General features: G+C 36.7%; 3 protein-coding genes across 4 annotated transcripts; 1 reads left to right on the top strand and 2 right to left on the bottom strand.

The window, feature by feature from the left end:
- Nucleotides 1–438: 438 nt before the first annotated feature.
- Nucleotides 439–1,888, bottom strand: LOC110753615 (Heavy metal transport/detoxification superfamily protein). The gene is made up of 2 exons (XM_021954554.2): nt 1,054–1,888; nt 439–896 (listed from the first exon to the last, which is right to left on the bottom strand). Exons 1-2 carry the CDS (start codon nt 1,211–1,213, stop codon nt 598–600), a joined length of 459 nt encoding a protein of 152 aa, XP_021810246.1. The 5' UTR covers nt 1,214–1,888; the 3' UTR covers nt 439–597.
- A 4,703-nt stretch (nt 1,889–6,591) lies between these two features.
- On the bottom strand, nt 6,592–10,546 carry LOC110753397 (aspartic proteinase-like protein 1). 2 transcript variants are annotated; one of them, XM_021954306.2, is made up of 10 exons: nt 10,083–10,546; nt 9,789–9,927; nt 9,060–9,301; nt 8,703–8,930; nt 8,454–8,592; nt 8,301–8,371; nt 8,114–8,213; nt 7,850–7,910; nt 7,670–7,741; nt 6,592–6,975 (listed from the first exon to the last, which is right to left on the bottom strand). In XM_021954306.2, the coding sequence occupies exons 1-10, from the start codon at nt 10,382–10,384 to the stop codon at nt 6,740–6,742; spliced, it is 1,590 nt and encodes a 529-aa protein (XP_021809998.1). In that variant the 5' UTR covers nt 10,385–10,546; the 3' UTR covers nt 6,592–6,739. The 2 variants fall into 2 exon arrangements, with proteins under 2 accessions (XP_021809998.1, XP_088103046.1); XM_088246920.1 differs by lacking the exon at nt 10,083–10,546 and having other exon boundaries at nt 9,060–9,335; nt 9,789–9,916.
- A 233-nt stretch (nt 10,547–10,779) lies between these two features.
- Nucleotides 10,780–12,271, top strand: LOC110753407 (large ribosomal subunit protein eL30). The gene is made up of 4 exons (XM_021954317.2): nt 10,780–11,000; nt 11,136–11,237; nt 11,891–11,959; nt 12,053–12,271. Exons 1-4 carry the CDS (start codon nt 10,874–10,876, stop codon nt 12,091–12,093), a joined length of 339 nt encoding a protein of 112 aa, XP_021810009.1. The 5' UTR covers nt 10,780–10,873; the 3' UTR covers nt 12,094–12,271.
- The last annotated feature ends 21 nt before the right edge of the window (nt 12,272–12,292 follow it).

Genomic DNA, 12,292 nt, shown 5'->3' with positions numbered 1-12,292 from the left:
ATCAAACCAATTTATTTTTGGGTTTGGTCACGGGAGATGTTGTACTCATATTTGGCATTGCGGTTACTGTGTACTTGTTTCTGTGTTATCAATAAAATTTCTATCGCTTTTAATAAAAATATAAAAATAAATAAAACATCGTCACATCATTTGAGATTTAAACGTTTTGATATTTGCTTTTGCATTGATTTCGCTAGCATTACTCTTTGTAACTATTAAAAGCCCTACACACTAAATAATATTTGTAAACCTCCATTTTTCAATCGCTTATCTTAAAAAACAGAGAATGATTTTCTCCATGGTCAAAACTCTATCTACGAAAACCCATATCCCATACACCACACAATTAATTCACCAATTCCACTATGTATGCACAAAAGTAAACAACATTTGACATGTTCCTTTTTTGTATATTTATGTTGCAAAACTGTGAACCCGGGTCAAAAATCTAGACAAGAATCAACATAATTAAAGGACCAGATTCACAGATCTTGCATGATCAAACTCCATGAACAAAAGCCATGTATATATCAACCCCGCATACCACACTAATTCATTAATTAATTCCAATATATATATAACACAAATAAAAATTTACTACATGATAGAGCAGGCATTTGGGTTGTCATCGCTGAACATGACAGTGTAGCCCTCGTCCACACCAGTCTCATTGATGGTTGCAGTGTCGGGAACTTTCCTAACCATATTAGGAGGTGCCTTCTTGTCATAGGCCCCAGAAACATATGGATGGGCCACCAGAGTGTATGGAACATAAGGCCACAACTCACACTTCTTCTTAGTCGACTGAGCTGCCTTCAACACCTTCTTTGCCTCTACGTTATATCCAGTCACAGTTGCCTTCTGCTGCTTCAAGTCGACGTCCACAGATTTTGCCCCTAGGGATCATCATCAAATTAAGTTAATTCCGACCGAAACAAATTATATTACAACACGGTATATATCTGGATCTTTCATCAGGTTGATTCTTGTCGAAACGTGATTATATGTATAGACGTGATTGAGTACACTTTGCATACAAAATATGGAAATTACCTTTTACGCCGGAGAGGACCTTCTTGACCTTGCGGGCACAACCCTCACAGTCCATCCTGATCTTGACGGCTACAGTTTGAATTTGCTTCCTTTTCTTCTTGCCTCTTCTGGCTCTGCTTAGTAGACTTGACAAGTACTCCAAAGTGCCTTCAACTCCCATTTTCAGTTTCTTCCAAAGGCTCTAGCTAGCTAGAAAGAGTGATCAATTGTTATTGCGCCCTTGGACAAGCTTAAACAAATCAAAATGAGGAAGGCTTGAAGGTGTAAGCTTGAGGTTCCAAGAGCTAGCTAATTTCTAGAGAAAAGCCAGAGATGGGGTTGAATATACAAGTTGTTGATTAATTTGTTCCAAATGAATACACGAAAGGAAGTGCATGAAGAGAGCTGTTGAGGAAATAAGGAGAATGAGTGAGTGACTAGAGAGGAAATTATACACAGTTTTGGTCTTGGTCTTGCTGGCTTCTAATCTACGGATTTTATAGTGTGAGAAATCAAAAAGATCATCGCTATCCAAGATAAATTAATAAAATAAACGAAATTATTTAATATAAATATATATATTAAAAAAAAAAAAAAAAAAAAAAGGGTGGCCTAGCTAGCTAGCTTTGTTCTAGAAACTGTAAGAAGCTGACCCTCAAATCAAACCCCTGTGGATTCCCCTTTGAAACTGATCTGAAAGAGCACGAGAACTCAAAAGAAAATGGTTCTAAAGATGCCAGTATAATTGGTGAGGCACTTTAGCTCCTGTCTTTATTTGGAGAAATTTTTGTACGTTCCGGATACCAGACCTCTCTTCTTATGTGGGCATTTTATTATGTCCAAATGAAAAGGTAGTGGCCCTCTTTAAAAAAAGAACAAAAGACCAAGATACTTTATGTGTACCTTTGGTTAAATTTGGTGCATACTTTTAATTAAGTAAACCTAGTTCTGCCTGGAAATTGCCCAGATGCTTGGAAAAAGAGGGAGAGAGAGTTCAATACTTAAGGTACACGGCAGGAGAAAAGTAAACAACGTAGTAAAGACTGAGAGTAACGCTTGTCAAAACTTTGAATCTCTCTCTCTCTCTCTCCTCCACAACATGCATGAGTTTATAAATAAATGCACGACAACTAATCGCATCTGCAGTTGCCACGTTTCATAAGATGTGCATGAAATGTGGTCAACCTAGGCATCAATGGCTGATAAGAAGCCACGTGACAGAGTCACCGTCAAATGGAGCCGGTGGTTTTTCCTCTACTTGTTCACAAGCAATTGTCCACTTGTGAATTTGTATTGGGTGATTAATGGGGTATGTTTGGGCGGTGCGACTGTTGAAAAAAAAGGGTGTTAGATAAAGAAATATAAAACAAATATTTAAAGCCACAATGGGTCCCACTGCTTTGCCATGTGGCATGTAAGCTGGACTGTGAGTCCATGACCAGAAAGCACCATGCATCTTCTCGGGATTAAATTTAGGGTTTCTTAGCTCGCTCCATCTCCATGAAAACGAAGGCTTTGCTTTCTTTTCTTTTTTTTATCTTTGACCGAGAGAAAATCAAAAGAGATTGGTTTGATACTTAATTATTTAGGAGTTTGCTCACAAATCAAGCCAACATATTGGGATTAGATACATGCCCTCGGATTAAATTAAATTGGTCGGTGGCTCTCAGAAGTCTAGCCATTTTGAAAATACAGGGAAAAAGAAAATTCTTTTGGGGAGATAAGGTAAAATATTGCATGGTCCATGTCTCTCATCCTCATTCAATGGAAGTCAAATTTGGTTATGAAATCAATAAACAAAGGTATTAGGCATATGTACAGGATGTGTATGGACTTATTTCAAATGAAAGACTAATGTTAGAGATATATTTTAAGATTTCTTTCTACTAAAATGAAAAAAAAAAATTACCAATAGTCTACGGTGTTTTTATGGGAGAATTAATGAGATGGGATGGGTTGAATAATCTAACTTTTCTGCTAACTTCTTATTTTAATTCCGATTACGAATTAGTAAATGTGAGAATTCATATTCTTAAAAGTTTTTAAAGAAGATTAAACGTTTATATATATGTAATGTTTTACGTTTACAATACTATTTTAATAATTATTCATACTTAGTATATATATATGTTCATTTGAATAACTATAAAATATATTTATTATTTGTTTTTCTCTAAATGGGTACCCTTAGATATTTCTTGGGTATTTAACTTATATAATTGTATATATTTATAATAATATTCTTTTATTAGAATTGTGTTATTCACATCTTGTGTATTAAATAGCTAAAAAATCTCTTTTTATCTTTCTGAGCAAGTTAACTTGGACAAAAGGATTGACATGGTAATCTTTTTATATATATTAGTTTTAATCATCTTAAGGTAAAGTGGACGTGTGATTAGGCACATGCATATTTCATCCTTATCACCGATATATGTGTCATTGCTTTAAAGCTCAAAGCTTGTGTGTTTTGACAGCTCTTGTAATAAATTAGTTAGTTAGTAAATATCTTGATTTTATCATCCTATATTCATATTTATCCTTATTCATCAAGCTTATCCATATATCTATTCTTACTTCAAGCCCAAGTTTTGTAAGAGTATAAATAAGGCCTCTCCCCTATGTCATCAATAACAAAAAGAAACGAGAAAGAGAGAAAGGAAGTGAAATACTAGAGAGAGAATTTGAGTGTGGATGCGGTGGAAATTAGGGAGTCGTCTTACAATTCTAGCAAAAGCTTTGGTGTTAAGGTAGAGGTTTCTTGGGGACCTTTTACAGAGATTGTTTTAATTAAATTTCGTGAGCATTATATTATGCATGGTACAGTTCGGTTGACATTCCTTGTATCGGGTGTGTTTACGTACTCTTAACTATTTGAACAATGTTGGCATAATTATATATGCATTGGTGATATTTTAAATAGCTACATTGTTGTGGGATATATGGATATATATGTGAAATGCATAATTATATCATGTTATGGAAATTAGTTGAAGATGTTGGGTGGATAAAATACTGATGGAAAAGAGGGTAATGGAAATAGTCTTTTGTGTAGTTGAGTCTAAATCTTGGCAGGTACCAGGTCTCAGGAATTCCACAGTGCACATGGTTTTTATTGGGTGATTCGGGACTGACGAAAGGGAGTTAGACAAGATGACTAACAAAAGGGGAATTATGAGATGGTTGAAATGAGTGTTAGTTCATATAAATGGGCATTCGGGACCAAGTGGTATAAGCATGGTATGGGATGTGCAGGTCTGCTTGTCCAGTTATATGAATTAACGGGATTAGATGAAGAGCATTCATGCATTATTATTAATAATGTGATATTTGGCTGTGTGATTGCATGTTACTTAATTTAGTTATATCAATCTACTGTGGTAAGGTCTCATGTCCCTATTGAGTGGTGGTTGCTCACCCCTCACCCCGTTTAATTTTTCAGATGAATTAGTGGGCAAGAAAATGACTAAACCAATTGAAAATGAATTAGATGATAGTGTTAGAGCTTTATTTATTAATTGTAAAGTTGTAAGATTTTTGAGCTATTTTTATAAAAGAAGTTTATTTTAAACTATGTTTCGGCTTCTTTTTATTTTATTTTACTTTCTCACGCAACAGGCGCAGGGTTTCCATTGACCCCCGGGTCCGGAGCGTGACAGTAAACATGCTATTAGTGTATTTTTTTTTAACCATAATTATACTATAAGAGAAATTCTGTTAAAATGTTGAATTTTTACATTGCTTTTAATTATCTCCTAAAACAACTTAACATATATTGAAAAAATTTGAGTTCCTTTTTAAGAAAAATCACTAGGGTTTTAAAGGTTGAAGTGTCCATATCCTATGGCGACAGAGGGCTACAAACATGGGGCCCCTGCCAATTAAAGTACCAAATAGTACTATCCATAACCCTAATCCCTAATGAAAATGTGTCTCAAATGGCCTCTTGTGATGCCCACCACATATTCCTGTCCTCCTCACCAAATTTTATCAACCAATTATGAGTTTCCAGTTTTTCCAAAAAACCCAAACAGAAAGAACTACTTCAGGTGGTATGGTTTTGTTCAAAATATTCAAGATTGCCTCATTGCCACAAATTTATTATGCCTTCAATTTTTAGGTCATCTTTATGCATATATACATCCATATAGAACTTATTCTATGTGGATGTCTGAACGTTATTACCGTGTTGACGCCATGTATTTTCTACTACCCCTTCTTGTTTTCCTCTCTATTTACAATGACATTCGCACAATAATAATGTACAGATGTCCAAATTAAAGAAAAACTATGTATATATATATATCAGAGTTCTTACTATAGAGAAGCTCATCTTTATGGTATAAATGCAAAGGAATCCGCCCTACTTTTCAAACTACTTTTAATTTTTGTTTTTGTTGGGTTCATAATTGGTGCTTGGATTGGATTGCATGCATGCATGGCTTAAGATTCACAAAAATGTAGTCAAATCAGCCTGACACGAGTCATGGTGATATGCCTCCAAAGAGAGTATATTTTTATTGCCTCTTTAACAAAGTTGATCGTGGAGCATGGCTTTTTAGGCCCTGTGGAAGAAGCACAATCTGAAAGTGGCTAGGCCCCCACTCAACAACGACGCACCAATTATATATAGTATGAACAGTGTGTAGGAACTTCAATAATTCTTTAGCACAAGAAACAGGCTAGGCTTCTTTCTAGGTGCAACCTACCTGCCTTAGCCAAAAACCAAAGTTTTGTGAAAATCTAAACACACACATCTGCTTACAAAGCCGTTAATTGAGGCGAGTTTCGTGATATATAGAATCTGCCGGGTCATTGAGAGTATCCCTCTTGTGTCTACAACACCCATCAAGTGACTAGGTCCCGTAAGTGTTGTAGACTCAAAGAATTATACATTCGATTGTAGATAAGATTCTTTCCACAATATCATATCTAAAAATTAATGTGTCTTAATCATGCCGATAGTCGTGAGATCTACGTGTCATAAATCAAACAGAGATTCACAATGTGAGATCTACCAATCAACGTGCCACAATCCCCAGTTCGTGTCTAACGACTGCTAGCAAAGGCATTTTGTGAAATGGACTAGAATAGCAGGCCTCATCCATCGGATCATCTTTTTCCATGGGCAGAAATTATCAATTTACCTTATCAATGACAATGAGCCCTCCTGATGAAGACCTTTCTCCTTTCCGAGAGGGACACGTGTGATCATCATAATATGCCTTATCCTCAAACAACCTATATTAAAAGCAGCATCCACCTTCCACCATGCCATGGGATTGAATTCCGACATAGCTCAATCTAGTAGTGTAAATTACTTTCATATTTTAAGCAATCAGATCCTGAAACCCTGATTTTCAAGATTTTTATAATGTCTATTGTATAATAAAAAAATATATTAAAAACTATGATGTCTCTGTCAATTTTCCAATCTGGATATCTTTTTCATTGGAAATTAGGTCTTTGAATCTCCTAAATATTTGCTGGATCTAATCAGTCCGTTGGAAAATTTGTCAACAACATGACAATAATTTGAAAATAAACAAAGACAGAATCAAATCTAAGGAGATCATAATTCATAAACAATTACGTGGTCCATTTAGCAACATTACAAAAAAGGCACACAGTACAGAAACAAGATATCTATGAACTGAAAGTAGATACACCAAAACTATAAAGAATTTTATTTACATGTTCCAGAGGTTCAACAAGATAAGATTAATAGACGCATTAGCAATAGTAATGAACTTGTCAAACAGAGCAGGAGAGGGATTTGCCTGGATGCTGCTACAGAGGATTTGGAGGGTGCGTTCCTTGCCGTGGCAGGTGCAACGGCATGAGTGTTAGGGATGCTCTGTTGCTCACTGGTTGGCAGTTGGCTTGTTGACCCGTTATTTGATGGTGTGGGATTAACTCCTTTACCATTACTGTTATCTTCACCTGCAGAATCAAAGAGTGACTACAATGTTAATGCAGGTCATAAAAGAGGGGGTTTGATCACAGTTGATATTAAGAACCTTGGTGGAAATTTTTCTAGCATCAACTGATTAAAAACACACCAAATAGACAAGACTTCCCCATGAGAGGGAGCAAAAGAGTTGATTGGTAGTGCTAGGTTTAATATGTCTTAAAGAAGGTGATCTAAACATGAAAGGTCCAATCCAAGGGTTGATTTCAAATAATAACGGAGCGCAAAAGCTTCAATCAGAGGTTATATGGAAATCAAGTTAACATAATGAAGCGAAATCAGATTGGTGGACCATATTAGATAACAGAAATGTCATTGGCATCTGACCACTGACAGGTTTTGAACAGAAAATGAGGGAAAATCCTGCCTAAACTTGCACTAAGAAAGCCAGGCCAGAGATATTTTCCATCGACATCAATTTTCATGAGCAGCTTAACACATATAATATTAAGCTGTTCCACAATTTGAGGATCATCCACAAAATTCTGTCAATTTGCTACTTTAGATTAAGTTAAATTCTGTGTATTATCATATCCAAAGAGTTCTTTAAATGAATCTGCAGATTCTGCATGTTGAAAACACCAGTTGATGTAGATGAGAAGCAAAGTGTGTAGCTTAAGGAATTAAAACTTCCAGTGAGCACAGCAGTAAACTTTATGTACTTACAATTGGCAATGGACCAACCCAGCTTCAGATTTTCCCTGTCAAAAACCATGCGGTAACCCACCATGAAGTTCTCTGCAACATAAATGTAATTCAGGTCATCACAATATAATGTGTGTATCAGAGAGAGAGATAGAGAAGAGTGGTTCCGGTATACAGGAACAGGCATAGAGATCTACTCACGTCCAATGACACCATAGTCATCATCTGTCCGCAGTAAAGTTAAACAGAATATTGTGTACTTCTGCACCAAAAATTCCAATATATTTATTATAAGCACATCCTAGATTATAAGCGATCTTTGCACAGAATAAAGCCTAGAAAACAAAATTTACAAAATCTGACCAGTTCTTATCTAAACCAAGTTCTACATATTAACATTTAGTGTTCGTCATCAACTGAACGAAATGCCTTGAAAATTTTATGGGCTCAAGTAGAATTACTTGCCTGATTGAGAGACTCAGAAAATACTGGCTTATGGACTAGAAAGCTTTGGTTCAAAGGGAACATGAGTTTGATGGTAGGAATGCTAAGCAACTCCCATGAACTTTGCATCACAAGAAAACAACAGGCATTCAGTTTGGCAGGATTGGAAAAAAAGCTTTAAGAATTTCTCCTCGGGTCAAATATGTACCTGACATTGTAGCAGTACTTCCAAGAGGACTGTTGGAGGTTAATTCTAGTAGCATTCACTTGTTTGTCAAACTGTAATCATCAAACATTCATTTTTTAGGCCACTGAATAATAAAGCTTATATTTATAAAATTGAAAAATAATTAAACAGCACCTCAAATACAATTTTTTTATAAACTTCAGTTGGAACATATGTAAAAGATGAGCCACTGTCGACCAGAGCTTGGAATCCAGTTTGCTTGAGACAGGAACTCCCAACACAAAAGCGCTCTACTCCAACAGAATAATTAACACTGAAACAATTAACAGGAAAATTATTTATAAAAGAAAAGTACCAACGAAGCAAGAGCAGCTCTAGGGTTACTTAGCTCATACAACCAACAGCAATTGAAGGTTCACATACTATTTTCCCGCTGTAGGCAAGAAAGGAGTAGAGTGTTGGGCAAGATTCCCTTGGTCACCAAAGAGAATTCTCCCGGAACCATTGTCATCAAAACAAAGAGAAAATGAATTCTGAATCATTCCTGCTTTTGCAAGTACACTCGGAACTGAAATCTCCCCAGGTCCCAAACCCATGACACCATCAGGAGCAGCTCCTTCCAAATAGCCACCACTCTGCTTCCTACCACAGCTGCATTGTTCAGAAAACAGAGAAAATAAACATGAAATATTAGTAACAACAGCATGATTTATGATATTCCTGCGTATCAGATCCCCAACTCCCAAGATTTACAAGCAGAGCAGCAAAACGAAAACACACCCAAAAACGACCGAAGCCTGCACAGAACTTGGTGTTGAATTTTTGCTGGCTGATGTCAAATGTAAAACATCCGCAATCAGAAACCCAGAACTTGCAGTGTCATCTGACTTGTACTGAACAATGTAAGGGCAAGGCTCCTCTGGACCTTTACAATTGGTGGTCGACTTGCATAACTGGTGACTGCAACTTAGTTGTTTGCCGGTCCTTGATAAAGACGGGCTATACTCATTTAGGTCCCTATCCTGCACCATAGATGCTCCGAAAATGGGGGAGCACCTGCCAATCAATCATTGGAATTAACTGCTAAACCCGTTACCATTCCTAGATGTAATGTCTACAATTTCATTCCACAATATTTTAGCTATTACATTGTTTCCTATAATCCCATTTCTATCTTTTCTGTCTTTATGTGATATGGGATTTCCATAACAATTTAATTATACAGGTTCAAATCAAAATCTATGAATTTGGGGTAGCTAAGCAGTCAAAACGCTACTACAGGTCTAGATTTTAGCTATTCCATTGTTTCTTACCAGACTTAAACAGAGAAGAAGAAACCAGCTATTTCATAGACCAAATAATAATCAAGAAGAACGATGCAGTTAATTGGTGGAATTTAATAAAGAAATCAAAATTGAAAATGCCAAGTAGGAAATTAGAATGTAATTAGTGGACAAAAAATAGATACAGTTATAATGGGACCCAAAAAATTAGAGAAGGTAAAGGTACCAAAGTATCATAATAAGAGGCAGACAAAGGAGCACATTGTATGCAATCACATGGGACCCAAAGCAAATCGCTCCCAGCATCCAATGCAACCATAAACGAAACATTCGGTGTACCTATGTCAATCCACGTATAATGTAACCTGAAAAATAAAAAATAAAAAACGAAATTACCATAATCAGCGGCCGCCATAAAAATTAATTAATTTTCAGGAAAAATACAATTTTATTTTGTTTCCTCCACTTTTTTCTTTTCCTTCGTTTTCTGAGGAACCAAACAGGGCTGAAGTCCACTCACCAATCAAGCTCATTCCCGAAGAACAAGGTCTGGCTTCCTTCGGATGGAAATAGATGCTCGTACTTGGAGCCGAGCTTCAGCCTCTGACGCTTCAGATCGCTTCGCAGAAGAAGCTGGAAGTAATTCAAGCTGTTCCTCTTCGGCCATGGCTTCAAGGACGCGTTATCGCCACTTCTCGACTCCCATACCGCCATGGCCTCCTCAGAGAAGCGGTGCACGAGCTTCGACGATAATGTGAGCGAACGAGAACCGTTTACGAAGAGGCAAGCCCACAGAAGGAATAGAATGGCGCGAACAGCCATGAGAAGCCGCAGGGGAAACCCTAGGGTTTGAAATGTAGAAAGTAATTGGAGGAAGAAGAAGGAGATGGAAGAAAGTTTGAGGCTTTCGGAGTTGAGAGAGTAGTGAACTGCTCCGAGACGAAAGCAGAGAGGTTTGCTAAAGTGCACGATGGTGCACAGTACGCACTAGCTTCAGTAAAATTCCCGTGAATTGTTACTGAAAATAAAAGGTTAAAAATTAAAAATTTATTATTATAAATAAAAAAAATTAAAAAAAACACGTTTGCCGCTAGTGGGCTTTATCGTCCAGGCCCATTTAACTTCTGGCCCACGAAAAAGAAAACCTAAGTCAATCACGTGAGTGGCACGTGCGAGACCATCTCTCAGCGGCATAAAATAGTAAAACCCTAGCAGCAAACGGGTCTTCATCTCCTTCAGTTTTGGTTTTTCAGCCGCAGAGCGAGAAATCATTTCGAGGGCTAAAAGCGAAGAATCTCAGAAGCTTCAAAAATGGTGGTGCCGAAGAAGACGAAGAAGACCCATGAGAGCATCAACACCAGGCTCGCTCTGGTGATGAAGAGTGGCAAGTACACTCTGGGGTACAAGACAGTCATCGACTCTCTTCGTAACTCCAAAGGTACGATTTAATATCTTTTGGGATTTTCAAATCTTTCTTTTGTATCCATTTTACTATGATTTGGTTTCTTTTTATTGGGTTAGTTTCTGATTTTTGAATATGGATTTGTTTTGTTTTGGGGGAAAAAATTTGCAGGGAAGTTGATTATAATTTCTAACAACTGCCCTCCTCTGCGAAAGTCTGAAATCGAATACTACGCTATGCTTGCCAAGGTTGGAGTTCACCACTACAATGGAAGTAAGTGCTCTATTGCCATATTATTTGGGTTCAGATCAGATTGTTATGTATTTAGTATGAAAGTTTGAAATGCTTTTTAGATTTTACCTGTTTGTGCAATGGGATGAGTTAGTTTTTGTATGTAGTAACATGATTGAAAAAAAAAATTTTAATTTTTATTGTAATCTTGGATGGGAAGTGTTCAGCTGAAGTTTAATGGAAGCTTTGATTAAAATGGCTGTTGTTTAGGAAGTGCTAGTTAATGGGATATTTATTGGCTCTTAGATGTGTGAACTTGTCTCAGCGTGTAGGTTAAACCATCGTGCAAGATTGCCTTGGTCTTAGTTCTTAATCATTTGCTAACATACTTTGTATTGTTGATCCTGCTCTTTGCGTGATCTTGCCGGTTGTATTTTTCATATTGAATGATGCATCCATATTAGGATTCTCAATGTTCGGCACATGCATGAAATTTGTCATTGTTCTTCCCTATTTTAAGCGGAAGAGGAATGCCATTTTCACATCTTTTATTTAGGACTTATGTGCGGGGAAGGACGCTGGGTACTACCGTACTTATATTCATGTACCGCTGATAAAATTTGTCAGCAAAGGAAATATTTATCTTTACTATACTTGTACCTTTTCATTTGGTTGACCATTTTTTCTGTTTTCAGACAATGTTGATCTGGGTACAGCATGTGGAAAGTATTTCCGAGTTTCATGCCTTAGCATCATTGATGCAGGTACTCCCATAGTTCTGTTATCATTCCAAGCGATTTGTTTACGTCCTAATTGATATGAGAAACTGACTTGTCACTTGTTTTGATAATGTGCAGGTGATTCGGATATTATCAAGACGCTGCCTGGTGGTCAGTGAGCGACTGTAGTTTATCCCCTCTAAATCGAAAGTAGTATTGTTTTTCTAAGATTTTCCTCTCTTTTCACCACCAATGAAGTACTCTTTTATATTCTATATGACGATGCTGTCTTTGTTATCTTTGTAGTGACATGATGCATGGTGTTTTGAGAATCATTTAAAGTTAATTTTTGTTGTACTAGAGAATTCACATTTTGGG

This window comes from Prunus avium, chromosome 1 (assembly GCF_965620075.1).
Source record: "Prunus avium chromosome 1, drPruAviu1.hap1.1, whole genome shotgun sequence".
Classification (NCBI taxonomy): domain Eukaryota; kingdom Viridiplantae; phylum Streptophyta; class Magnoliopsida; order Rosales; family Rosaceae; genus Prunus; species Prunus avium.
The sequence above is the reverse complement of the archived record's forward strand: the minus strand, read 5'-3'. Positions and strand labels throughout refer to the sequence as shown.

What these genes read in the sequence shown, in the direction of transcription:
- LOC110753615 (XM_021954554.2), bottom strand. Translation starts at nt 1,213, where the DNA reads ATGGGAGTTGAAGGCACTTTGGAGTACTTGTCAAGTCTACTAAGCAGA. An exon ending in GGTCCTCTCCGGCGTAAAAG is followed by an intron (nt 897 to 1,053) that starts GTAATTTCCATA and finishes GATGATCCCTAG; the next exon opens with GGGCAAAATCTGTGGACGTC.
- LOC110753397 (XM_021954306.2), bottom strand. Translation starts at nt 10,384, where the DNA reads ATGGCTGTTCGCGCCATTCTATTCCTTCTGTGGGCTTGCCTCTTCGTA. An exon ending in TTCGGGAATGAGCTTGATTG is followed by an intron (nt 9,928 to 10,082) that starts GTGAGTGGACTT and finishes TTTATTTTTCAG; the next exon opens with GTTACATTATACGTGGATTG. An exon ending in CAGGCTTCGGTCGTTTTTGG is followed by an intron (nt 8,931 to 9,059) that starts GTGTGTTTTCGT and finishes TGAACAATGCAG; the next exon opens with CTGTGGTAGGAAGCAGAGTG.
- LOC110753407 (XM_021954317.2), top strand. Translation starts at nt 10,874, where the DNA reads ATGGTGGTGCCGAAGAAGACGAAGAAGACCCATGAGAGCATCAACACC. An exon ending in CTCTCTTCGTAACTCCAAAG is followed by an intron (nt 11,001 to 11,135) that starts GTACGATTTAAT and finishes AAAAATTTGCAG; the next exon opens with GGAAGTTGATTATAATTTCT. An exon ending in AGTTCACCACTACAATGGAA is followed by an intron (nt 11,238 to 11,890) that starts GTAAGTGCTCTA and finishes TTCTGTTTTCAG; the next exon opens with ACAATGTTGATCTGGGTACA.